Source organism: Scyliorhinus torazame, chromosome 2, assembly GCF_047496885.1.
Source record: "Scyliorhinus torazame isolate Kashiwa2021f chromosome 2, sScyTor2.1, whole genome shotgun sequence".
In the NCBI taxonomy this organism is placed as follows: Eukaryota; Metazoa; Chordata; class Chondrichthyes; order Carcharhiniformes; family Scyliorhinidae; genus Scyliorhinus; species Scyliorhinus torazame.
In genome coordinates, this window is record NC_092708.1 from 63,641,070 (window position 1) to 63,667,844 (window position 26,775).

Consider the following 26,775-nt stretch of genomic DNA (forward strand, 5'->3'; position numbering starts at 1 on the left):
ACAGAACAAATGTTCATAAGTCCAATCTCTGTGGCTTACGTCTGAACCTGGTCGACCACCGGAGAGGTGGTGATGGGGACGACAGCGCCTTTATGGGCGGGATTGAAGCCTGACTGGTGGCCTCGTAGTTCGAGGTATCAGGAGGTGGCAAAACAACAGAAGGAAATGGAGAAGAATGTGGTTGCGGGCAGGCAACTTTGCGCAGTGCCCGTCTGTTTCGCCGTACAACAGAACCATCAGCCAGACGCACAACATACGAGCGGGGGGCAGCCTGTCGAACAACGACAGCTGGAGCTGACCAACCTCCATCAGGGATCTTGACCCGAAGTGTCTGACGGAGATAACATGGGCAAATCGGTGGCATGAGCATCATAGCCCTGTTTTTGCCGGCCTCGGAGTTGTTGCACCTTCTGCAGCACCGGGAGGTGATCCAGGTTGGGCACATGTATGGCTGGAAGTGTAGTTCGCAGGTCCCTAGTCATCAGGAGTTGAGCCGGCGACATGCTAGTGGACAGTGGGGTCGCCCTGTACGCAAGCAGCAAGGTGAACGTCAGGCGCAGAATCCATGGCCTTGCAGAAGAGCTGCTTCACTATGTGCACCCCTTTCTCAACTTTTCCGTTTGACTGCGGATAGTGTGGGCTGGAAGTGACGTGTTTGAACTGATACGACTGGGCAAACAGAGACCATTCATGGCTGCTGAAGCACGGGCCATTGTCACTCGTGACAGCGAGTGGGATACCATGCCTGGAGAACGTCTCCTTACAGGCCTTGATGACGGTCCGAGATGTGAGGTCTGAGAGCTTCATGGCTTCAGGGTAATTGGAATAGTAATCAATGATTAACACGTAATCACGACCATTTGCATGAAAGAGGTCGATGCCAACCTTGGACCACGGAGAGGTTTTGATTTCATGCTGCTGAAGTGTCTCCTTCCTCTGTGCTGGCTGGAAGCGTTGACAGGTCGCACAGTTAAGGACCATGTTTGCGATGTCCTGGCTGATCCCGGGCCAGTTGACAGCCTGACTGGCTCTGCGTCTGCACTTTTCCACACCCAGGTGGCCCTCATGGATTTGACGAAGCACCAAGCTCTGGAGACTGTGGAATTACAATCCGGTCCAGTTTGAGGAGGATACCATCAGCCACCGTCAGGTCGTCCTTTACATTGAAAAATTGAGGGCACTGCCCTTTTTGCCATCCATTGACTAGATGTTGCATAACACGATGCAAGAGGGGGGTCTTTGGCTGTCACCTCACGGATATGAATCACCTTCTCATCAGATGCAGGGAGGGTGCTAGCACACAGCTGCACCTGTGACTCAACCTGTGACTCAATTTGCCGGATGACGTTCAGTGGTTCACTAGACACGGTGATGGAGCGGGACAGTGTATCGGCAAGGATGAGCTCCTTGCCAGGCGTGTAGACCAGGTCAAAGTCGTACCTTCGGAGTTTGAGGAGGATGCGCTGCAACCGAGACGTCATGGCATTAAGGTCCTTGTGGATAATGTGGACCAGGGGCCTGTGATCCGTCTCGATTGTGAATGTCGGCAGGCCGTAGACATAGTCTGAAACTTGAGAATGCCCGTGAGAAGGCCCAGGCATTCCTTCTCGATTTGTGCATACCTTTGTTCGGTGGGCGTCATTACCCTTGACGTGTCGGCAACCGGTGCCCAGGATGAAGTGTCGTCACTTTGCAGCAGGACCGCACCAATGCCATCCTGGCTCGCATCTGTCGAGATTTTCGTTTCCCTGTCTGGGTCAAAAAATGCCAATACGGGTGCAGTGGTGAGCTTGGCTTTCAGCTCCAACCACTCTGCCTGATGGGCCGCCTTCCACTCGAAGGCAGTGGACTTCTTCATTAGGTTTCGTAGGGCCGTGGTGTGTGAGGCCATGTTTAGGATGAACTTAAGAGAAAATGCTGGAAAATCTCAGCAAGTCTGGCAGCATCTGTAGGGAGAGAAAAGAGCTAACGTTTCGAGTCCGATGACTCTTTGTTAAAGAGGATTTGTCAAAGAGCCATTGGACTCGAAATGTTTTCCAGCATTTTCTCTTTCGTTTCAGATTCCAGCATCCACAGTAATTTGCTTTTATTTGGGCTGAACTTGTCCAGAAAATTGACCATGCCCAGGAAGCGCAATACCGCCTTCTTGTCTTCCGGGACCTTCTTGGCTGCGATGGCCTTGACCTTGTCTGTGTCTGGACGTATGCCCTGCTGAGAGCTCTGGTCTCCTCGGCACTTGAGTGTCGACATGCCAAAGCAACATTTGGACCTGTTAAGCTTCAGGCCATTGGCGTGGACACAGCGGAAAACCTGCTGGAGATGGGGAGCATGCTCTTCAGGGGTCGTAGACCATATGATGACGTCATCTACGTACACACAAACCCCGTTGATGCCTTCCATCATCTGCTCCATGATGCGATTAAATATCTACGATGCCGAGACGATGCCGAACGGCATAGAGTTATAGCAGTACCTGCCAAACGGTGTGTTGAAGGTGCAGAGCCTTCGGCTTGACTCATCCAGCTGGATTTGCCATAATCCATGTGACGCATCTAACTTCCTGAAAAACCGTGCATGTGCCATCTCACTGGTGAGTTCCTCCCGCTTCGGGATGGGGTAGTGTTCACGCATTATATTCTGGTTGAGATCCTTGGGATCAATGCAGATGCGCAGGTCTACAGAGGGTTTTTTAACCACCACCATCGAGCTGACCCAGTCAGCCGGTTCGGTTACCCAGGAAATGATCCCCTGCTCCTGCAGCTCCTTGAGCTGTTCCTTCAGGCGCTCCTCCAGCGGAGCCGGGACCCGGCGTGGTGCATGGACCACTGGCTTGGCATCTGGTAGCAGTAGGATCTTGTACCGATATGGCAAAGTGCCCATCCCGTCAAACACATCTGGATACTGAGCGAGGATGTGGTCACTGACAGCTTGAAGATCCACGTTGGAGGATGTCGTTGAAACCCGCTGCACCAGCTTTAGCTTTTTGCAGGCATGCGCGCCCAATAGGGATGCCCTGTCCTGCTTGACAAATTCAAACCTTAACCGTGCATGAGTATTCCGGTTGGAGACGAGTAGATGGCAGGATCTCAGTGCCGTAATGGCATTACCGTTATAGTCCAGGAACTGGCAGGCTGCTGGAAGGACCTTGTGGGGCTTCTTGATGCAGTTGATGTCTGCCTATGAGAGGAGGTTGGCAGAAGCACCTGTGTCCAGCTTGAACTGGATGGAGCAGCGGTTGACCTGCATCACTGCACGCCATTCGTCCGCAGAATCCACAGCGAGGATGGACTGAATGTGAGATGAGTTGGGTGTGGCATGTTCACGTGTGGAAATGATGCCCACTCGGTCGGCAGATTTCAGGCACTCGTCCTCTGTATCCGTTGTACTGCCAGGATCAGAATCCTGTAATCGTCGTTGCACATTTTGGACGCGCCGTCGTCAGAATTGGGAGCGCTGGCCTCTGACTGGTGGTGCAGACCTGCACAAGGCTGCATAGTGTCCAGGCTTCCCGCAGTTCGGTCACGTTATGACGTCGGCATCGTGATGTGGTGTACATCGTCGCACATGCGCAGTGCAGTCGGCAGACATCTGCACCTGCGCGGTGTGGGTGTCGGCTGCTTCGCTATCCTGTTCACATTGCGCATGCAGGGGCTCCGGGAAAAGCGCGCGAGATGGCCGCTCTCTTCAATGTGAGGCGCTGCATCAAGGAGATGCCCTGCACACTCACTGCCTCGTGGGAGGCAAGTTTCTCATTTTCAGCCGATTTGTATTGGGAATACCGATTTTTTGCGTGCTCATGCATTGTACATGTTTCAATCGCGACTGGCAGGGTCATATGCTTGACTTTTAAGAGCTGCTCTCTCAGAGGATCAGAGTAAACTCCAAACACGATTTGGTCTCTGATCATGGAGTCAGCAATATCACCAAAGTTGCAGGACATCGCTAGCAGGCAGAGGCTAGTTAAGAAGGCATTGAAAGATTCATTACTTGAAGGCGTTGTTTGAATATGTAGCGCTCGAAGATTTCATTGGTGTCCACTTCACAGTGACTATTGAACTTGTCCAGGATGGTCTGAAACTTTGTTTTGTCCTGGCCTTCGCTGAAGTTAAATGAGTTGAAGAGTTTGATGGCTTGATCACCCACTGTTGAGAGGAGAAGCACGATCTCCCTTGCATCAGACGCACCCTCGAGGTCTGAGGCTTCGATGTACAGCAGAAACTTTTGATTGAATATCCGCCAGTTGGCACTGAGATTGCCGGAGGTCCTGAGCTGGTGAGGAGCCTGAATCTTCTCCATGGTGCCGGGATACATTTGCTGGTCATCACGGAACGGACTGAGGTAAGCCACCTTAAATTAGTAGTCTCTGGTATCATGTCGTGTTAGGTACACTGGTCTAACACGTGCTGCAACTGGATGCAGCTTAGATAAGAAAGATATTCCAGACCTTGAAGTTAGTTCAATCAGGTTTATTGAACTAATATCACAGGTAGCACGGTCCTCCGTGAGTTCGACTCTCTGCTAACTTAAGTGTGGTTACTCTGTCTGACTGAACCAGACTAGCTCTTAGCCACGTGGTGGGGGGTGAGATTGTAACAACACCCTTGACTGACTCTCTAGATGTTCATCAGTGGAACGAGGTGGAGTGTGAGTGCTTTGGGTCTTTTATAGTCAGATCCCACCCCTGAGTGTCCTGCCTGCTTGTTGGTCATGTCCTGTTCTCTGTGTCCATTAGCTGCTTGTCTGTATATCACTATATGTGTGTCTGCATATCATGACAGAGAAGTGGAAAAGGAGGGACCCATCCTACATCTCTCCTCTGCCCACAACAAGAGTGACTGAAGTGAATCCATTCCTTTTCTCGGCATGATCTGAAGACAAACTCCTTAAAGTCTGACTTTACAGTTCATTGACTTGCAGAGTTTTGCAGTCATTGTCACACCAAACACAGCTGACTTCCCTCTGTTACCACTTTGCCCCCCACCCCCCGCCGAAACTTCTGGCCTTCTCACACTGCCTTAGGATGCTCAGTGCACTCCCCACACTCAACTCCTGACAATGTTCATCACTCCCTCCCTCACCCCCATAGTCTTCAATCCAACTGACTCTTCCAAAAAAAGCTGGATAGGAGGGGGTGAGCATTGTTAGGGTGTGTGGGGGGGGGGTTGAGTATTGTAGTGGTGTGTGAGGATGCGCATTGCCAGGGGTATGTGAGTAGTGTTGGTTGTGTGGGATAGGGGTGAGCACTGCCAAGGTTGTGGGAAGTGTGAACATTGTGAGGGGTTTGAGAGGGTAAGCATTGGCAGGGGTGCAGAAGTAGGTGAACATTGTCAAAGGGGTGGGAGTATTGAGCAGTGGAGTGGGTGCAGGAGTGTGAGCATTGTCGGGTCTATGGGAGTGAGCAGTGTAGGGGTCTGGGATAGGGGAGAATGTAGTCCCAGGTGAGAATTGTCGGGAATGTGAGGTTGGTGTGAGGGTGCAGAGGGTGATGAACGTTGTTGGGGGTGGGGGTGGGGAGGTTGGTGGGGGTGTTTCTAGGCTTTTCCTATCCAGTTCCTACTGTTAATCATTGTCTTGCTCCCTGATATTAATAGTTGAGGAAGGACTTGTTAAATATCCGAGTAAGTATAGTGCATTAAACCCAATTCACCACCTATTGGAGACATTCTGGTGGCGACTAAGGAAGAATAATTGTACCCACTGGAAATTTAAACTTCCCAGATAAATATTATGCATGTGCATCTGTTGAAATTTTGGGGGTTCTCAGAGTGCTGCAAGGGTGAATGTCTGAACATTCGCTGCAGTTACCAGCAGATGCCCATTAAAATTGTCGAAGAACTTTCAGGTACCAGATGGCGGAATTATTTTGTCTTTGCTGTAACTTATTCATAAAAATGTGTAAGTACTTTGTTTAAAATGTTTACAGTAGAAGCACTTTGAAGTAATATAAAGTCTCTAATGCAAGTAATCATGAGTATTTTGTTCCCCAAGGTAAAATGTTTGCTCACTACCAGCTCCTCAAATAAATCTTCAAATGTTTAAGGAACTCTGAGTGAAATGACATTCATTTCTTACTGAAACTGTTCCAAAACTCCTTGATTTACGAATCCCCAAAATCCAGGTGCTAACTTTCAGGCAGGAAGAAGAGTGCAATTTATTGGACTTTCCATTTCAAGCAGTCAAATTAATGAAATCCTACAGGTTTGTTTCAACATTTGTGAGCAGTCACAGCCAAACCTGGACTGCATTATAAATCTTTGAAAGAAAATGTCCTGATGTCATCTAGCTTTGAGCTCAGATTGATGTTGCAGGATATTCATGGATACACTAAGCTGCACAGAGACGAGGACAAAGACTATACATTATCCAATTATTCAATTCATCTCGTTATGCAATTAGATTTAGAGGCCCAGGTTTTTTGCACACAGGTAGGGTGTGCAGAGATGGGAGAATTCCCAGCTCTGCAAACTCTGCCTTTAAAAACGGTGGCCTGGATGTTGGGTTTTCAACCTGGGAGGAGGTGGGAGATTTGAAACTGGTACAGGTTTCCTTGGAAGAACTGAGGAGGATGCTGGGTGCGGAGTCGACGTGCGGAAGGCCTGCCTCAGGGCTCCGGCACTGTGTCCAAAGTTTAACACTACAGGTTAAAACATGCACCATCTCTCAGCCCTCACACCCTACATGTAGCCAACCAGTGCCCCCACCCTCCGCTCCCATTTTGATTATACCTCCATGCAAACCTATGCCCATCAACCCAACCCAATGGCCCTTTGTAATCGTTGTGCTAAATTAGTGCCAACTTATGCCAAGCCATGTCACCCCATCCACTACCCTTTGTCCTCACACCGACTGTGCCAAATCACTGTGTTCCATCCTGGGCAAATCTCAGGATCCATACATGCGGGGTCGCAGAGATAGGGTGGGAGCCTAGTTAGAGTGCTCTTTCAGAGGGTCAAAATCTCATCTTTAATAATGTACTCTAAAATCTTACCATTGACCAAAGCCAGGCTAACCGGCCTATAATTTCCCGTCTTCTGCCTCCCTCCCTTTGGAAACATGGGTGCTACATTAGCCTTTTCCAGTCCTCTGAGAACCTCCCTGCTTCCAGTGATCCTGAAAGATCACCACCAATGCCTCCACAATCTCCTCAGCAATCTCCTTTAGGACCCTAGGGTGTAGTCCATCCGGTCCAGGTGATTTATCCACCTTCAGACCTTTTAGTTTCCCCAGAACCTTCTCCCTCGTGATGGCCACTACACTCACCTCTGTCCCCTGATTCTCCTGGAACTCTCACATCCCACTGGTGTAAAGTAACTAATCAGTTTCTCTATCATTTCTTTGTTTCCTATTACTATTTCTCCAGCCACATTTTCCAATGGCCCAATGTCTATTCTGTCTCTCTCTTACCTTTTGTATATTGAAAAAATCTCTTCCTATCTTCCTTTATATTACTAGCTAGCTTACACTCATATTTCATCTTCTCCCCCGTTATTGCTTTTTTCGTTGTCCTCTGCTCGCTTTTAAAGGCTTCCCAATCTTTTGGCTTCCCATTAATCCTCACCCAGTTGTTTGCTTTTTCTTTTTCTTTTATGCTGTCCTTGACTTCCTTTGTCAGCTATAGATGCCTCGTCCTCCCCTTAGCATGATTCCTCCTCCGTGGGATGAATTTCTGTTTTGCCTCCTGAATAACCCCAAAACCTCCTGCCATTGCTGTTCCACTGACCTCTCTGCTAGGCTCTCTTTCCAATCAACTCTGGCTAGCTCCTCCCTCATGTCATTGCAGTTACCTTTATTTAATTGTAATTTAAATCAGTAATACAAACACTCAGGCTTATGTCAATGAACAGAGTGAAACAGCAAACACATTTTTAAATCAACAATCCAGGCATTTATTTTTCAAAGATTTAAAGGACAGCTCTTTTAAATGCTTTGACTGCATGGCTGCTCTTTTTTGCAGTTTCCCTTGGCAGGCACTTCTGACAGTTTTGACAGTTAATTTTAACAGGGCTGTTAACAGTTCCAATGAACTTGATAATAATGGGTTTATGTACAATTTCAAAGGGCACCTTACCTCTCCAAGGTTATCCAAATGAATCCACAAAGTTCATACCTGCTTTTATCTGGTCTAATCTGCACACTTTGGGTTTCACGCTCCTGGCCCCCCAAAATTGCACGTAAGTGGAGGCATCTGTTGATTAAAATGGCCAGCTATCTCTGTAAAACAAGTATGCATGAAATGTGCCTGTCCCCATTCTGATCCCCGTGAATATGAGAAATGTGTGTTTGGTGGCAGGACTTGCTTTGACAGTTGAGGCTCTGACGTGTGGTCGCCCCAGCAGAGTTGGTTTTGGATGACCATGACGTCGATGTTGGTGCTCTTGGCTCCTTCAAGGACACTGATCTCAGTACCCTGTCTTCCCAGCTGATGCAGTGAATCCATCTCAGACAGCGTTGCTGGTAGCTCTCTAGGGCCTTGAGGTGGACTCTGTATATAATCTAAGTTTCTAAGCTGTGTCGGAAATTTGGGAGAATGACTGCCTTGTACTCGAGGGTCATGGTATCAGCACGGATGTGGTAGTCATCGAAGCCTCTTGTCCTTAGGCATCCGAAGGAGGCGCTCGCAGATTGGATACAATGTCGGTTCTCCCTATTGATGTCAGCCTTACGATGCGAGGTGGTTCCCCAGGTAGGGGAAATGTTTCATATTTGGAAGGGTAGCCCACTTCCCGACTGACTGAGTCAAAAGCGTTGATGAAGGCTATGTACTAGTTTCTGGCATTTCTCTTGAAGTTGTCAAGCAGTCAAAATCATGTCTGTTGTTCCACGGTTCGTTTGGAAGTTACACTGGATTTGTGGAAAGATTTCTTCAGAGAATAGGAGAAGCCAGCGAATGAGGATTCGGGTAATGGTCTTCTGAGCAATGGAGAGAAGGGAGCTTCCTTGGTAGTTCTCACAGTCTGCCTTGTCTCCTTTCTTGAAGATGGTGGCGATGATGGTATCCCTAACGTCAGCAGGGATTCCTTCTCTGCCCCAGATTTTCAGGAGCAGCTGATCGAGATGACGGATGACCTCCTCGCCTCCAAATTTGAAAATCTCTGCTGGAATTCCGTCCACTCCCATGGCATTCTTCATGTGTTTATTGGCGGCTTCGGCTACATCCACGCTTGGTGGAAGTCCAGCATTATCTTTGTTGAGGAGTTAAGGGATTTACTCGAACACATCCTCATCGATGATTGTATCACGGTTTAGGAGTTTGTTTCAGTGTCGTCTGCATCGAAGGCTGGTGTTTTCTCTCCCTAAACAGAGTTCTATTCTTACTCCATACCGGATTGAGGCCCAGGGTGTTGGGCTCATTTATCGCCTTGGTGACACTGAAGATGTCCGGGGTGTCATGCTTGTTAGCGAGGAGTTGAGGATCCTCAGCTTTCTCAGTTCACCATTGGTTCTTGATTTCCCTAGTTCTTCTTTGTACCTGTGCCTTTGCTGTTTGATGAGTTCTCCTCTTTGCCTTGCTGGTGATGTTGATTTTCCAGGCGCGGTGAGCTTTGCTTTTCTTGTTAATGAGGTCTTGGATGGTGTGATCGTTCTCGTCAAACCAGGCTAGGTGTTTCATGATCTTATAGCAGTGGTTTCTTCCCATGTTGGAATGATGGCTGTCTTCAGCTCTTTCACGTTTTTCTTCATTCCATTAGAATGAACACTTTGGAGATTTTAATGAAGAAATTATTGGACGTTCGCTAACATGCTTGGCTCTTGTAACTGCTCAGCGTTAATCTGAGCTGTTTCTTCATCTTCCGATGCTTTTGATGGAGTTTGATGGATATTGAGGAATGGATGAGTTGGTGGTCGGTCCAGCAGTCATCTGCATTGGTCACCGCTTTGATGACGAGGATATCCTTTTGGTCTTGGGATCAGGAGATGATGAAGTTGATCATGTGCCAGTGCTTTGATCGTGGATGTCTCCAGCAAGTCTTAAACTCATCTTTTTGGTGGAATAGTGTACCAGCTGGTGCTCTGTGCATTTGGGAAGCAGGAGAACCCTGTTGGAGCTGCGATTCTCAATTCCTTCCTTTCCGATGGTTCCGTACCAGATTTGGGAATCCTTTCCAATGCTGGCATTGAAATCCCCAAGGAGGATGATCATATCTTCCTCAGGAATGTTGGAGAGTATGGCGTCCAGGGTGAAGTAGAAGCCTCTTTGCACTCATCGTTGGCATCAAGGATTGAGGCATAGGTCATTGATGACTGTTGCCTGCTAGTTCTTGGCAAGTTGTAGTTTGAGAGTCATGAAGCACTTGTTGTTGCCAACAGAGAGCTCCAAGAGTTGGTTGATGAGTTTGTTCTTGATGGTGAATCCAATTCTGTACGTCCTGGGCTGATCCTCGGGTTTTCCTCTCCAGAAGAAGGTGTAACCACCGCCTTCTCTCAGCTGTCTTTCGCCTGCTCTCAGATCTCTTGCAGAGCAGCGACATCATTGTTGAAGTGCCTGAGTTCACGGGCAACAAGGGAAGTTCTCCATTCCGGTTGATTGTTTTGCTCGTTATCCATGAGTGTTCATACATTCCACATTCCAAATTTAAGTTTAACTTTGATTTTCTAACCGCAGGTAGATGAGTCTGCTGGGTGCGGTTTTCCAGCAAGGTTAGAGACAGAACAGACTATTTTTAGGGCACATTTTCTAGCCCTTTCCCCATGCGGGGTGAGCAGACTGGATCCTGAAGAGGCTGCTCAATAATGAACAAAACTGCTAAAATGCTCTCCTGTTCCTATTCCAAGAGCGAGATGACTGGACCAAACTCTACTGCCTATGTGTCGGTCTGAAACTAGGGACTTCCAGATCGCACAGTCCTGTCCCTGTCACCTCTCACTGTTTGTCACAGGGCTTCCCTAAGAGGGTGTGTGTGTTGGTTTCCTCGAGGTAAATGGTTGGGGCAGGACATCTTTTAACATGGGTCTGCCATTGCACATCAGCAGACACATGGGCCGGGGTTCTCCCCTACCCGACGGGGCGGGGGTCCTGGCGGGATGGAGTGGCGTAAAGCACTCTGGCGTCGGGCCGCCCCAAAGGTGCGGAGAAATCCGCACCTTTAGTGGCCAAGCACTCACCGTGAGGGGCTAGGCCCGCGCCGGAGTGGTTTCCGCTCCACTGGCTAGCGTGGTAGGCCTTTGGCGCCATGCCAGCCGGGGCCGAAAGGACTTCGCTGGGCGGCGGAAGTCCGCGCATGCGCGGGAGCGTCAGCGGCCCGTCATCCCCGCGCATGCGCAGGGGGGTGTCTCTTGCACTCGTCCATCGCGGAGGCTGTGGCCGAGGCGGAGGGAAAAGAGTGCCCCCACGGCACAGGCCTGCCCGCGGATCGGTGGGTCCCGATCGCGGGCCAGGCCACCGTGGGGGCAGCCCCCGGGGCCAGATCGCCCTGCACCCCGCCAGGACACCGGGGCCTGCCCGCGCCGCCTAGTCCCGCCGGTAAGGTAGATGGTTTGATTCACGCCGGCGGGACAGGCATGACAGCAGCGGGACTTCGGCCCATCGCGAGCCGGAGAATCGCTGGGGGGGGGGAGCCTGCCGACCGCCGCGATTCCCGCCCCCGCCGAATATCCGGTGCCGGAGAATTCGGCAACCGGCGGGGGCGGGATTCACTGCAGCTCCCACCGATTCACCGACCCGGCGGGGGGTCAGAGAATCAGAGGAAGACTGATTGATGCCATTGAGACAAAGAGGAGATTGGTACATTAATGAGTTCACCCGGAGAGTTAATGAACCAACCATTGAAACTGTTATCCATTGAACTAATACTGCTGGCAGGAGTGTACAAACATTTTTGGCATTTGTAAATATATGTTACCTCGCAGTGATTGGAAGTCTTTATTCCTGCTGATAGTTATTTTTATTTTTGCATGCACACCCTTCCAGGGAGGAACACGGGTGGGTCTTCCTCCTCCTAATTCATGGCTGCACATGGCCTCCCACTCACATTGTTACACTTGCCTTCGCTGCCCTTGTGATTGAGAGACTATGTCATGATGGAAAGACTAACCACATGAGCAGATCCATTCCTCAGGCAGGATGGAAAGAATGTAAACATTTGTCGCGAAAACCCCAATCCCAAATTCCTGGACCTTACCATTGACCAGAACCTGAACTGGACTAGCCAAATAAATACTGTGACTACAAGAGTAAGACTTTTTTCAGCAGGTAACTCACCTCCTGACTCCCCAAAACGTGTCCACCATCGACTAGGCACAAGTCAGAACTGTCAGGGGATACTATCCATTTACCTGGGTGAGTGCAGCTCCAACAATGCACAGGAGGCTTAACACCATACAGGACTAAGCAACCTGCTTGATCAGCACCCCAGTCATTCACTTCATCCTCTCCACAGCAGTATGTACTGGGGCACTTTGCAATCAACATACTATCTAGAAGAACAAGGACAGCAGGTGTATGGGAATGCCACCACTTTCAAATGCAGAACGGGCATGTAATTAGCAAATAAACTGCAATATTTTTAAGTATGAGATAGTTTGCTCATGGCCACCTTATCAGAGGCAATTGGGAATGGATAACATTTGCTAATCTTTCCAGTGACAATCACAACCCATGAATGCATATATTAAAAAAATGCCTGTGATTCCTTAACATTGCTCCATCTCTAATTATTGAGTTGTCACAACTGGGGATTATTAGTTACTAGAACTAGCAAGAATTTATGGTCTAAATTATAATTGGAACACAGGTTCCGGATTCTTGAGGGTTAATCCTGAAAGATGCAGTTTCTTTGCTGTCACTTTGAGAGAGGAAGACTGACTGATGCCATTGAGACAAAGAGGAGATTGGTACATTAATGAGTTCACCCGGAGAGTTAATGAACCAACCATTGAAACTGTTATCCATAACCATCTGGGACAACGGATAATTTGTTTTCTCATTTCAGACTTCCAGTAAGGCATTCACACATGAGGCGGTGGGACAAACTCTGTTCTTGCATGCAAAGTATGATACACTGCATGAACAATATGGAGTTTTTTGGTCGGAACTCGCAAATGGGAAGGTAGCAGCTGGGTAAATTGCACGCTCTGCAGGCTATGTTACAATTAGTGAAGGAGTCAAGGGTCAAAATGACAAAGGTTCTGTCCAGAGAGGCTACAAAAAGAACTGAGAAACATGGTAAAAGTCAGTTGTGAAGTCAGTTGCAAGAGATAAAGCAAAGCCTGGGTTGGAAATTACTGTGACTATTAGTCAGATTTCAGCCTTGCCCTTTCCAGAAATAGAAAAAATATTGAGTATATGGATTACAAATAAGATAGTTTAGCAGCAGTTGCTGTTTTGGATTTCATGGGAAATATTATGGTGAAAGTTAAGAGCCAATTGACTGCTCAGTTTGAATGTTTGCTCTAGTATACTAGGAGCTGGTTTAGCACAGTGGGCTAAACAGCTGGCTTGTAATGCAGAACAATGCCAGCAGCACGGGTTCAATTCCCGTACCGGCCTCCCCGAACAGACGCCGGAATGTGGTGACTAGGGGATTTTCACAGTAACTTCATTGAAGCCTACTTGTGACAATAAGCGATTCTTATTATTATTACTAGTAATTTTGTAGTTACATTGACCTCCACTAACCAGAATGTTCATCAGTTCCACCTTTCAGAAGATTGGAGAATCCTATGAAGAGATATGTACAATGTAACAGTGCACTGCTTGTACAATTGTACAAGTTTAGATCCCTCTTTTTTTCTGAATACATAAAAACAGAAGTCAAGAAAAGGCCAACGGTTTCACTGAGCCTAGCCATAATGGTCATGGAGCAACTTACTCAGATTGTAGTCCCAATTCAGGCCCCACCTCTCGGGTAGATAAACGCCTGGAAACTTGTGAGCTTTTTCTGTTCTGAATTGGCAATTCAGAACAGGAAAAGCTCACATGTTTCCTCTGCAACCCTCGGGGATGATCTGAGATTGACCACCGTGGTTGGCAGATGGATTCTTCAATTTCCACTTACTTTCTACAGATCACTGTATCGGTGACACTCTGGTGTTTGTGTGATTTTAATTTTCCCTTCAAAAGGAGAAGACTTCACTCTTGTTACATAAATAAACTCCAATAACTTGAGAACACTCAGGGTAATTGGCAAATTGGGGCACAATGCCTCTTCCTCCTGGTATTTATTGGTTTATTTCTCCATGATGTTAAGCAGTTGATGTTTTTAACCAGCACATTTGTGAAATTATAACCCTTCAGTAGGTTGACCTCCATGTCATATGTAAGAATGACATGTATTTATAAAACAAAACTGTTAACTCTTTTGTACATATTTGAAATATTGACAGGTTTCCCAAAATAATTTCAATACAATATGTCAGAAAATACACGTCTTTACTGGAAATCTTAAGTGATTTTTCCCAGGGAAAGTCAGGGCAAAGCAAACATCGCTCTAAGTGCATTGGAGATGCTATATATTTATAGGTGTCTGTTGCTTAGCTAACAGTGGAAGTACATAGAACATAGAAAAATACAGCACAGAACAGGCCCTTCGGCCCACGATGTTGTGCCGAACCTTTGTCCTAGATTAATCATAGATTATCATTGAATTTACAGTGCAGAAGGAGGCCATTCGGCCCTTTGAGTCTGCACCGGCTCTTGGAAAGAGCACCATACCCAAACTCAACACCTCCACCCAACACCAAGGGCAATTTGGACATTAAGGGCAATTTATCATTGGCCAATTCACCTAACCCGCACATCTTTGGACTGTGGGAGGAAACCGGAGCACCCGGAGGAAACCCACGCAGACACGGGGAGGACGTGCAGACTCCGCACAGACAATGACCCAAGCCGGAATCGAACTTGGGACCATGGAGCTGTGAAGCAATTGCGCTATCCACAATGCTACCGTGCTGCCCTTAAGAACAAATAAATCTACACTATATCATTTTACCGTCATCCATGTGCCTATCCAATAGCTGCTTGAAGGTCCCTAATGTTTCCGACTCAACTACTTCCACAGGCAGTGCATTCCATGCCTCCACTACTCTCTGGGTAAAGAACCTACCTCTGATATCCCTCCTATATCTTCCACCTTTCACCTTAAATTTATGTCCCCTTGTAATGGTGTGTTCCACCCGGGGAAAAAGTCTCTGACTGTCTACTCTATCTATTCCCCTGATCATCTTATAAACCTCTATCAAGTCGCCCCTCATCCTTCTCCGCTCTAATGAGAAAAGGCCTAGCACCCTCAACCTTTCCTCGTAAGACCTACTCTCCATTCCAGGCAACATCCTGGTAAATCTTCTTTGCACCTTTTCCAGAGCTTCCACATCCTTCCTAAAATGAGGCGACCAGAACTGTACACAGTACTCCAAATGTGGCCTTACCAAAGTTTTGTACAGCTGCATCATCACCTCACGGCTCTTAAATTCAATCCCTCTGTTGATGAACGCGAGCACACCATAGGCCTTCTTCACAGCTCTATCCACTTGAGTGGCAACTTTCAAAGATGTATGAACATAGACCCCAAGATCTCTCTGCTCCTCCACATTGCCAAGAACTCTACCATTAACCCTATATTCCGCATTCATATTTGTCCTTCCAAAATGGACAACCTCACACTTTTCAGGGTTAAACTCCATCTGCCACTTCTCAGCCCAGCTCTGCATCCTATCTATGTCTCTTTGCAGCCGACAACAGCCCTCCTCACTATCCACAACTCCACCAATCTTCGTATCGTCTGCAAATTTACTGACCCACCCTTCAACTCCCTCATCCAAGTCATTAATGAAAATCACAAACAGCAGAGGACCCAGAACTGATCCCTGCGGTACGCCACTGGTAACTGGGATCCAGGCTGAATATTTGCCATCCACCACCACTCTCTGACTTCTATCGGTTAGCCAGTTCGTTATCCAACTGGCCAAATTTCCCACTATCCCATGCCTCCTTACTTTCTGCAGAAGCCTACCATGGGGAACTTGATCAAATGCCTTACTAAAATCCATGTACACTACATCCACTGCTTTACCTTCATCCACATGCTTGGTCACCTCCTCAAAGAATTCAATAAGATTTGTAAGGCAAGACCTACCCCTCACAAATCCGTGCTGACTATCCCTAATCAAGCAGTGTCTTTCCAGATGCTCAGAAATCCTATCCTTCAGTACCCTTTCCATTACTTTGCCTACCACCGAAGTAAGACTAACTGGCCTGTAATTCCCAGGGTTATCCCTAGTTCCTTTTTTGAACAGGGACATGACATTCGCCACTCTCCAATCCCCTGGTACCACCCCTGTTGACAGTGAGGACGAAAAGATCATTGCCAACGGCTCTGCAATTTCATGTCTTGCTTCCCATAGAATCCTTGGATATATCCCGTCAGGCCCGGGGGACTTGTCTATCCTCAAGTTTTTCAAAATGTCCAACACATCTTCCTTCCTGACAAGTATTTCCTCGAGCTTACCAATCTGTTTCACACTGTCCTCTCCAACAATATCGCCCCTCTCATTTGTAAATACAGAAGAAAAATACTCATTCAAGGCCTCTCCTATCTCTTCAGACTCAATACACAATCTCCCGCTACTGTCCTTGATTGGACCTACCCTCGCTCTAGTCATTCTCATATTTCTCACATATGTGTAAAAGGCCTTGGGGTTTTCCTTGATCCTACCCGCCAAAGATTGTTCATGCCCTCTCTTAGCTCTCCTAATCCCTTTCTTCAGTTCCCTCCTGGCTATCTTGTATCCCTCCAAAGCCCTGTCTGAACCTTGTTTCCTCAGCCTTACATAAGTCACCTTTTTCCTCTTAACAAGACATTCAACCTCTCTTGTCAACCATGGTTCCCTCACTCGACCATCTCTTCCCTGCCTGACAGGGACATACATATCAAGGACACGTAGCACCTGTTCCTTGAACAAGTTCCACATTTCACTTGTGTCCTTCCCTGCCAGCCTATGTTCCCAACTTATGCACTTCAATTCTTGTCTGACAACATCGTATTTACCCTTCCCCCAATTGTAAACCTTGCCCTGTTGCACGTACCTATCCCTCTCCATTACTAAAGTGAAAGTCACAGAATTGTGGTCACTACCTCCAAAATGCTCCCCCACTAACAAATCTATCACTTGCCCTGGTTCATTACCCAGTACTAAATCCAATATTGCCCCTCCTCTGGTCGGACAATCTACATACTGTGTTAGAAAAGCTTCCTGGACACACTGCACAAACACCACCCCATCCAAACTATTTGATCTAAAGAGTTTCCACTCAATATTTGGGAAGTTAAAGTCGCCCATGACTACTACCCTATGACTTCTGCACCTTTCCAAAATCTGTTTCCCAATCTGTTCCTCCACATCTCTGTTACTATTGGGGGGCCTATAGAAAACTCCTAACAAGGTGACTTCTCCTTTCCTATTTCTGACTTCAACCCATACTACCTCAATAGGGTGATACTCCTCGAACTGCCTTTCTGCAGCTGTTATACTATCTCTAATTAATAATGCCACCCCCCCACCTCTTTTACCACCCTCCCTAATCTTATTGAAACATCTATAACCAGGGACCTCCAACAACCATTTCTGCCCCTCTTCTATCCAAGTTTCCGTGATGGCCACCACATCGTAGTCCCAAGTACCGATCCATGCCTTAAGTTCACCCACCTTATTCCTGATGCTTCTTGCGTTGAAGTATACACACTTCAACCCATCTCCGTGCCTGCAAATACTCTCCTTTGTCAGTGTTCCCTTCCCCACTGCCTCATTACATGCTTTGGCATCCTGAATATCGGCTACCTTAGTTGCTGGACTACAAATCCGGTTCCCATTCCCCTGCCAAATTAGTTTAAACCCTCCCGAAGAGTACTAGCAAACCTCCCTCCCAGGATATTGGTGCCCCTCTGGTTCAGATGCAACCCGTCCTGCTTGTACAGGTCCCACCTTCCCCAGAATGCGCTCCAATTATCCAAATACCTGAAGCCCTCCCTCCTACACCATTCCTGCAGCCACGTGTTCAACTGCACTCTCTCCCTATTCCTAGCCTCGCTATCACGTGGCACCGGCCACAAACCAGAGATGACAACTCTGTCTGTCCTGGCTTTCAACTTCCAGCCTAACTCCCTAAACTTGCTTATTACCTCCACACCCCTTTTCCTACCTATGTCGTTGGTACCAATGTGCACCATGACTTCTGGCTGCTCACCCTCCCCCTTAAGGATCCTGAAGACACGATCCGAGACATCCCTGGCCCTGGCACCCGGGAGGCAACATACCTTCCGGGAGTCTCGCTCGCGACCACAGAATCTCCTATCTATTCCCCTAACCATTGAATCTCCTACAACTATTGCTTTTCTATTCTCCCCCCTTCCCTTCTGAGCCCCAGAGCCAGACTCCGTGCCAGAGACCTGACCGCTCGGGCCTTCCCCCGGTAGATCATCCCCCCCCAACAGCATCCAAAACGGTATACTTGTTTTGAAGGGGAACGGCCACGAGGGATCCCTGCACTGTCTGCCTGTTTGTTTTTTTCCCCCTGACTGTAACCCAGCTATTCTTGTCCTGTACCTTGGATGTGGTTACCTCCCTGTAACTCTTCTCAATCACCCCCTCTGCCTCCCGGATGATCCGAAGTTCATCCAGCTTCAGCTCCAGTTCCCTAACACGGTCTTTGAGGAGCTGAAGTTGGGTGCACTTCCCGCAGGTATAGTCAGCGGGGACACCGGTGGTATCCCTCACCACCCACATCCTACAGGAAGTTTCAGGTGCAACCTCTTGTTAAGAACAAAGAACAAAGAAATGTACAGCACAGGAACAGGCCCTTCGGCCCTCCAAGCCCGTGCCGACCATACTGCCCGACTAAACTACAATCTTCTACACTTCCTGGGTCCGTATCCTTCTATTCCCATCCTATTCATATATTTGTCAAGATGCCCCTTAAATGTCCCTATCGTCCCTGCTTCCACTACCTCCTCCGGTAGTGAGTTCCAGGCACCTACTACCCTCTGCGTAAAAAACTTGCCTCGTACATCTACTCTAAACCTTGCCCCTCTCACCTTAAACCTATGCCCCCTAGTAATTGACCCCTCTACCCTGGGGAAAAGCCTCTGACTATCCACTCTGTCTATGCCCCTCATAATTTTGTATACCTCTATCAGGTCGCCCCTCAACCTCCTTCGTTCCAGTGAGAACAAACCGAGTTTATTCAATCGCTCCTCATAGCTTATGCCCTCCATACCAGGCAACATTCTGGTAAATCTCTTTTGCACCCTCTCTAAAGCCTCCATATCCTTCTGGTAGTGTGGCGACCAGAATTGAACACTATACTCCAAGTGTGGCCTAACTAAGGTTCTATACAGCTGCAACATGACTTGCCAATTCTTATACTCAATGCCCCGGCCAATGAAGGCAAGCATGCCGGATGCCTTCTTGACTACCTTCTCCACCTGTGTTGTCCCTTTTAATGACCTGTGGACCTGTACTCCTAGATCTCTTTGACTTTCAATACTCTTGAGGGTTCTACCATTCACTGTATATTCCCTACCTGCATTAGCCCTTCCAAAATGCATTACCTCACATTTGTCCGGATTAAACTCCATCTGCCATCTCTCCGCCCAAGTCTCCAGACAATCTAAATCCTGCTGTATCCTCAGACAGTCCTCATCACTATCCGCAATTCCACCAACCTTTGTGTCGTCTGCAAACTTACTAATCAGACCAGTTACATTTTCCTCCAAATCATTTATATATACTACAAAGAGCAAAGGCCCCAGCACTGATCCCTGTGGAACACCACTGGTCACAGCCCTCCAATTAGAAAAGCATCCCTCCATTGCTACCCTCTGCCTTCTACGGCCTAGCCAGTTCTGTATCCACCTTGCCAGTTCACCCCTGATCCCGTGTGACTTCACCTTTTGTACTAGTCTACCATGAGGGACGTTGTCAAAGGCCTTACTGAAGTCCATATAGACAACATCTACTGCCCTACCTGCATCAATCATCTTAGTGACCTCCTCGAAAAACTCTATCAAGTTAGTGAGACACGACCTCCCCTTCACAAAACCGTGCTGCCTCTCACTAATACTTCCATTTGCTTCCAAATGGGAGTAGATCCTGTCTCGAAGAATTCTCTCCAGTAATTTCCCTACCACTGAAGTAAGGCTCACCAGCCTGTAGTTCCCGGGATTATCCTTGCTACCCTTCTTAAACAGAGGAACAACATTGGCTATTCTCCAGTCCTCCGGGACATCCCCTGAAGACAGCGAGGATCCAAATATTTCTGTCAAGGCCTCAGCAATTTCCTCTCCAGCCTCCTTCAGTATTCTGGGGTAGATCCCATCAGGCCCTGGGGACTTATCTACCTTAATATTTTTTAAGACACCCAACACCTCGTCTTTTTGGATCACAATGTGACCCAGGCTATCTACACCCCCTTCTCCAGACTCAACATCTACCAATTCCTTCTCTTTGGTGAATACTGATGCAAAGTATTCATTTAGTACCTCGCCCATTTCCTCTGGCTCCACACATAGATTCCCTTGCCTATCCTTCAGTGGGCCAACCCTTTCCCTGGCTACCCGCTTGCTTTTTAAAGAAGGGTGATGCCAAAAAAGGAGTGTGTGAAACACATGCCAAATTTAGTATATTATCAAGATGTACAGGGTAGGTGAATTGGCCAGGCTAAGTTGCCCCTTAATTGGAAAAAATGAATTGGGTACTCTAAATTTAAAAAAAAAGATCTATCTTTAATTTAGGTGTCTACTTTAAAGTGCTATTGATGGAGGTCGAGGAGCAGATTGCTCAAACACTTGATCACTGCAATTATAATACTGAATGAAGAGATCAAGAAAAGGAAACACCTTGATGACAAAATTTTAAAAATAACCACCTCTGTTGCCACACGATGAGTGGCAGAGCCGAAATGATCAGCTTCATATTTGGACAGCAACAGAAAATAAGCTCTGAACACTAAACTGGTCTAGTTAGAACCATAATTTGGAGGATCCGATACAACGCTAAACATAAATGATTTAATAAATTGTTTGAGCTAGCCAACTCCTCAACTGTGTTCCCAAAATATTAAATCTATTGTCATTAAAAGGTTAATATGCTAGTCACCTACCAGCAATGGAATTAACAGTCATATTGCCTATTGCAGTTTTACGAACTTTGGTGGTAATGACGAAAAAGCAGCATTGTGGCTTCTGAAAGTTCTGACAATTTCAGCTGCCTTTTCCCTTTCAGACTTTTGAAAGATACCACCCTCCCACTTCAGCCGCTCCCTGCTGCATCCACGATATAAATTGTCTAAACCACTGATGAATTTATGTTTGGTTGGTATGGATGCAAAGGTTGATTACAGTAGTTAATACAGTTCGCTACATGTTGAGTTTTTAATATGAGCTGTGTCTTGCTTGGAGAACAAACCATCTACTCGCAGAAATTTTCACACGTCTCTCGGAGCAAATTTGGAGCTACAATGTTGGAAGTTGATCACCTTTCATCTCAGAACAGCACTTGAGCTGGGAGAACTATAGTCATTAAGTGAAAACAAAGGAATGAGGGAATCTTATAGATCACCTTTGTTATTGTATAGGAAACTTGGGCAACTATGTTTACTGATGTCATTCCTGACATCATTGGTTACTGATGTAATTTGTGACATTCCTTTACAAGGAACATTCTCTTCAATGTTTATTGTTTTTTACTGCAGTGGTACTAGTTAAGCTCTTTTGGAAATGTCTGACATGCAAGATGATTATTTTAGTTAACACGATTTGTCATTTTAATGTTAAATGCGAAAGGTACAGTTGTAGGATTTGGCAGAACAAATTTGTGCTCTTCACTATATCAAACCTTTTTTTCCTTCCAGCCCCCGAATGTTACCCAGGAGGATATCACATTCTTCGGAGCTCTTACCGCAGCATTCACTTTGATTCTATTGAGCTACAGCAATTTGCAATCCAGGACCTTATATGTGATCATTCCCTGACGCCAGGATGGTACCGCTTCATGATCGGAGATAAGCCAGCAGAAATGCCAACCAAATGTATAGAAGTTAGTAATATGTGTAATGCTCATTCCAAGATCAGAACATATAAAACTACAACATTGGATAAATCTTGGCATGTTCACATTCCTGACTGTTTGCTTTATGTTTAACAGTTTATATTTAGTTGTCTTGAAAGTGTAAAGCATGGACAGAGGGAAAGATCAGATGGGGAGGATTGCTTGCAGATTAGAGAACCTGCCTGCTCTCCTATTCACTAACTTGATTTGCGTAGGCTTTGTATGAACATCTGGGCCAGAATTTTCCAGTCTGTTCAATTCACTTTTCCCGCCAGTGGGGCAGACCTGCTCACGTTTCCCGGTGGTGTGGGGTGGCTACATTGGGAAATCCCACTCACAAGTGGTGGGAAGACAGAATTTTGCTGCCAGCTAGTGGCGCGCCACCTAGAAACACGTGGCTGGTGAATCAGAGAACTCGCCCCTGATTTTTCTGCCTGACTTTCTTTCTCTTCATTCAACCTTCAGAGCCACATGGCAAAGGTGAACATGTACCCTATTGGCTCAGGCATAAACCATTGCGTCTTGATTCTGTTATCTGGTCCGTTTCAACTATCTTTCTAGGTGGTGCTCACTCAGTTATACATGTCAGTTTATCTTTTGTGTTCCAAAGAAAATGTTTCATTTCTCTAGAGGGATTCACACCTTCAATTTCTTTCTTATTCACAAAACAAGCTTTCTTTGCCCCGATATGTTATTCACTAGATTTGAGTGTTATTCAGTTTGTTTTGGAAGATTTTATCTGTGAGGTTTTCAATGTAATTAAGGAGCACATTAACTTACAACAACTGCAAGATCAACTTCCATATATTTAGGGCCTTAAACATTGTAAAATGTCCCAATGAACTTCACAGGAGTGTAATCAAATAATATTTTCAAAACAAAGCCACCCATGGAACTATGAGGACTGGCGGAGGTAGTTAAGGAGACTGTTAAAAGAGGAGGGGATGTCTTGTAGTGCTGGTGGTAGTGTGCCTGCTTCCCAGCCAGACGCAGGAGTTCAAGTCCCACTCCAGGACTTGCTGAGCATGGAATATGCATTCATAACATGGCTAAACAGGTTGATTGTCAATAAAGAATGGGCGAGTCAGCTATATTTGGGTGAGTCAGCTATACTTGATGTGGAGCAGCACTCCTCAAGCTGTAGCCTCTGGCGTAAGGCTAGCGACCTAAGCAGTTGAACACATTGATGGTGTGTGAACAGTCGTGTGTGAGGATGTGGATCAGGGTTCTGGATCAGTTCAAATTTACGCATGGTGAAAGATGGGAGAATGCCCTGAGAGTATTGAAGTAGACAGATCTAGTGTTAACAAAGTAAGAAGTCTTACAACACCAGGTTAAAGTCCAACAGGTTTGTTTTGAATCACTAGCTTTTGGAGCACAGCTCCTTCATAGAACATAGAACATAGAACGATACAGCGCAGTACAGGCCCTTCGGCCCATGATGTTGCATCGAAACAAAAGTCATCTAACCTACACTATGCCATTATCATCCATATGCTTATCCAATAAACTTTTAAATGCCCTCAATGTTGGCGAGTTCACTACTGTTGCAGGTAGGGCATTCCACGGCCTCACCACTCTTTGCGTAAAGAACCTACCTCTGACTTCTGTCCTATATCTATTACCCCTTAGTTTAAAGCTATGTCCCCTCGTGCCAGCCATTTCCATCTGCTCTCACTGTCCACCCTATCTAACCCCATGATCATTTTGTATGCCTCTATTAAGTCTCCTCTTAATCTTCTTCTCTCCAACGAAAACAACCTCAAGTCCATCAGCCTTTCCTCATAAGATTTTCCCTCCATACCAGGTAACATCCTGGTAAATCTCCTCTGCACCCGCTCCAAAGCCTCCACGTCCTTCCAATAATGCGGTGACTAGAACTGTACGCAATACTCCAAATGCGGCCGTACCAGAGTTTTGTACAGCTGCAACATGACCTCCTGACTCCGGAACTCAATCCCTCTACCAATAAAGGCCAACACTCCATAGACCTTCTTCACAACCCTATCAACCTGGGTGGCAACTTTCAGGGACTATGTACATAGACACCTAGATCCCTCTGCTCATCCACACTTCCAAGAACTTTACCATTAGCCAGATATTCCGCATTCCTGTTATTCCTTCCAAAGTGAATCACCTCACACTTCTCTACATTAAACTCCATTTGCCACCTCTCAGCCCAGCTCTGCAGCTTATCTATGTCCCTCTGTAACCTGCTACATCCTTCCACACTGTCGACAACACCACCGACTTTAGTGTCGTCTGCAAATTTACTCACCCACCCTTCTGCGCCTTCCTCTAGGTCATTGATAAAAATGACAAACAGCAACGGCCCCAGAACAGATCCTTGTGGTACGCCACTTGTAACTGAACTCCATTCTGAACATTTCCCATCAACCACCACCCTCTGTCTTCTTTCAGCTAGCCAATTTCTGATCCACATCTCTAAATCACCCTCAATCCCCAGCCTCCGTATTTTCTGCAATAGCCTACCGTGGGGAACCTTATCAAACACTTTACTGAAATCCATATACACCACATCAACTGCTCTACCCTCGTCTACCTGTTCAGTCACCTTCTCAAAGAACTCGATAAGGTTTGTGAGGCATGACCTACCCTTTACAAAGCCATGCTGACTATCCCTGATCATATTATTCCTATCTAGATGATTATAAATCTTGTCTCTTATAATCCCCTCCAAGACTTTACCCACTACAGACGTGAGGCTCACCGGTCTATAGTTGCCGGGGTTGTCTCTGCTCCCCTTTTTGAACAAAGGGACCACATTTGCTATCCTCCAGTCCTCTGGCACTATTCCTGTAGCCAATGATGACATAAAAATCAAAGCCAAAGGTCCAGCAATCTCTTCCCTGGCCTCTCAGAGAATCCTAGGATAAATCCCATCAGGCCCCAGGGACTTATCTATTTTCAGCCTGTCCAGAATTGCCAACACCTCTTCCCTACGTACCTCAATGCCATCTATTCTAATAGCCTGGGTCTCAGCATTCTCCTCCACAACATTATCTTTTTCCTGAGTGAATACTGACGAAAAATATTAATTTAGTATCTCGCCTATCTCTTCAGACTCCACACACAACTTCCCATCCCTGTCCTTGACTGGTCCTACTCTTTCCCTAGTCATTCGCTTATTCCTGACATACCTATAGAAAGCTTTTGGGTTTTCCTTGATCCTACCTGCCAAATACTTCTCATGTCCCCTCCTTGCTCGTCTTAGCTCTCTCTTTAGATCCTTCCTCGCTACCTTGTAACTATCCATCGCCCCAACTGAAACTTCACACCTCATCCATTCACACCTCACACCTCACACATTCATCAGGTGAACTTCAACTTCAAAGGCAAGGAAGAAGGTTTCAGCAGTCGTTGAACTGAAGTGAGGTCAGAGATTGCCGATATTACTGAGATGGAAAGAGGCAATCTTGGAGATGGAGAAAATATCACCGGAAGCTCAGCTTTGGGTAAAATAATGTTAACAATGTCGCTAATGTTAAATGTTAAGATACCTCAAAACTCAGAAGGGTAACTCGGAACAGCGGTTTTTAGTAGTGTACATTTTCAATTTGGCATAATGTGAGAAAGGTAAGCAAACCAGGGAAGAACAGTCCAGTTGTTTTGTGATCTATTAATAAAAAAATATTTATTACCTTAAAATAAAATGCAACAAGAGCTATAATACAGTATAATAGAACTGCAACTGCACTGATGTCTATGCGCACAGTGTCTCATGAAGTTATCCCTTACTCCGAACTACTTTTGTTCCCTGAACTCCCCCTTTTCCCCAAACACCGTCCAATAATATGTAACTCTGTGAGCTAAATCCAGAAGATAATTACCACCCACAGGTTATTTGTCCACATTTTGGAAACCCATCTTCAGTTTCAGCAAAGGAATAATCTTCTTTGCTTGAGTTTGGGGATTTTAACCAGCTGCCTTTTCCCAATCGGGGAGGAGGTGGTGCAGTGGTATTGTCACTGGTCCAGTAATCCAGAGATTCAGGGTAATGCTCTGGGGTCCGGGATTCAAATTCCACCATTGCAGATGGTGAAATCTGAATTCAATAAAAATCAGGAATAAAGATCGAAAGACGACCAAGGAAACCATTTTTAATTGTCATAAAAACCCACCTGGTTCACTAATGTCCTTACACTCCTGACTGGGCAACGTGGCAGCACAGTGGTTAGCACTGTTGCTTCACAGCACCAGGGACCTGGGTTCGATTCCCGGCTTGGGTCACTGTCTGTGCGGAATCTGCACGTTCTCCCCGTGTCTGTGTGGGTTTCCTCCGGGTGCTCCGGTTTCCTCCCACAGTCCAAAGATGTGCAGGTTATGTGGATTGGCCATGCTAAATTGCCCTTGGTGTCCAAAAAGGTTGGCTGGAGTTACAGAGTTACAGGGATAGGGTGGAGGTGTAGTCTTAAGTAGGGTGCTCTTTCCAAGGGCCGGTGCAAACTCCTTCAGCACTGTAAATTCTATGATTCTATAAGGGGAGGAAATCTGCCACCCTTACCCGGTCTGGCTTACATGTGACTCCAGATCCACACAGCAGTGTGGTTGACTCTTAACTGCGCCCCATTGAAATGGCATAGCAAGGCACTCAGTTCAAAGGTAATTAGGGATGGGCAACAAATGCTGGCCCAGCCAACGATGCCCACATCCCAGGAACAATTTTAAAAAATAACTTGTTTTCAGGCGAGCCTGCATTCTAAACTGGATGTA

The 26,775-nt window shown here is 46.7% G+C and overlaps 1 protein-coding gene across 2 annotated transcripts in view; it reads left to right on the forward strand.

The window, feature by feature from the left end:
- LOC140388121 (von Willebrand factor D and EGF domain-containing protein) overlaps window positions 1-26,775 on the forward strand; it is a 455,711-nt gene that overhangs the window by 68,119 nt on the left and 360,817 nt on the right. The window contains exon 3 of one of the 2 annotated variants that reach the window (XM_072471788.1): window positions 21,845-22,029. In XM_072471788.1, coding sequence (XP_072327889.1) covers window positions 21,845-22,029 — 185 coding nt within the window. Of the gene's footprint in view, window positions 1-21,844; window positions 22,030-26,775 lie in introns of those variants that run through there. The other variant, XM_072471798.1, reaches the window with a different exon arrangement.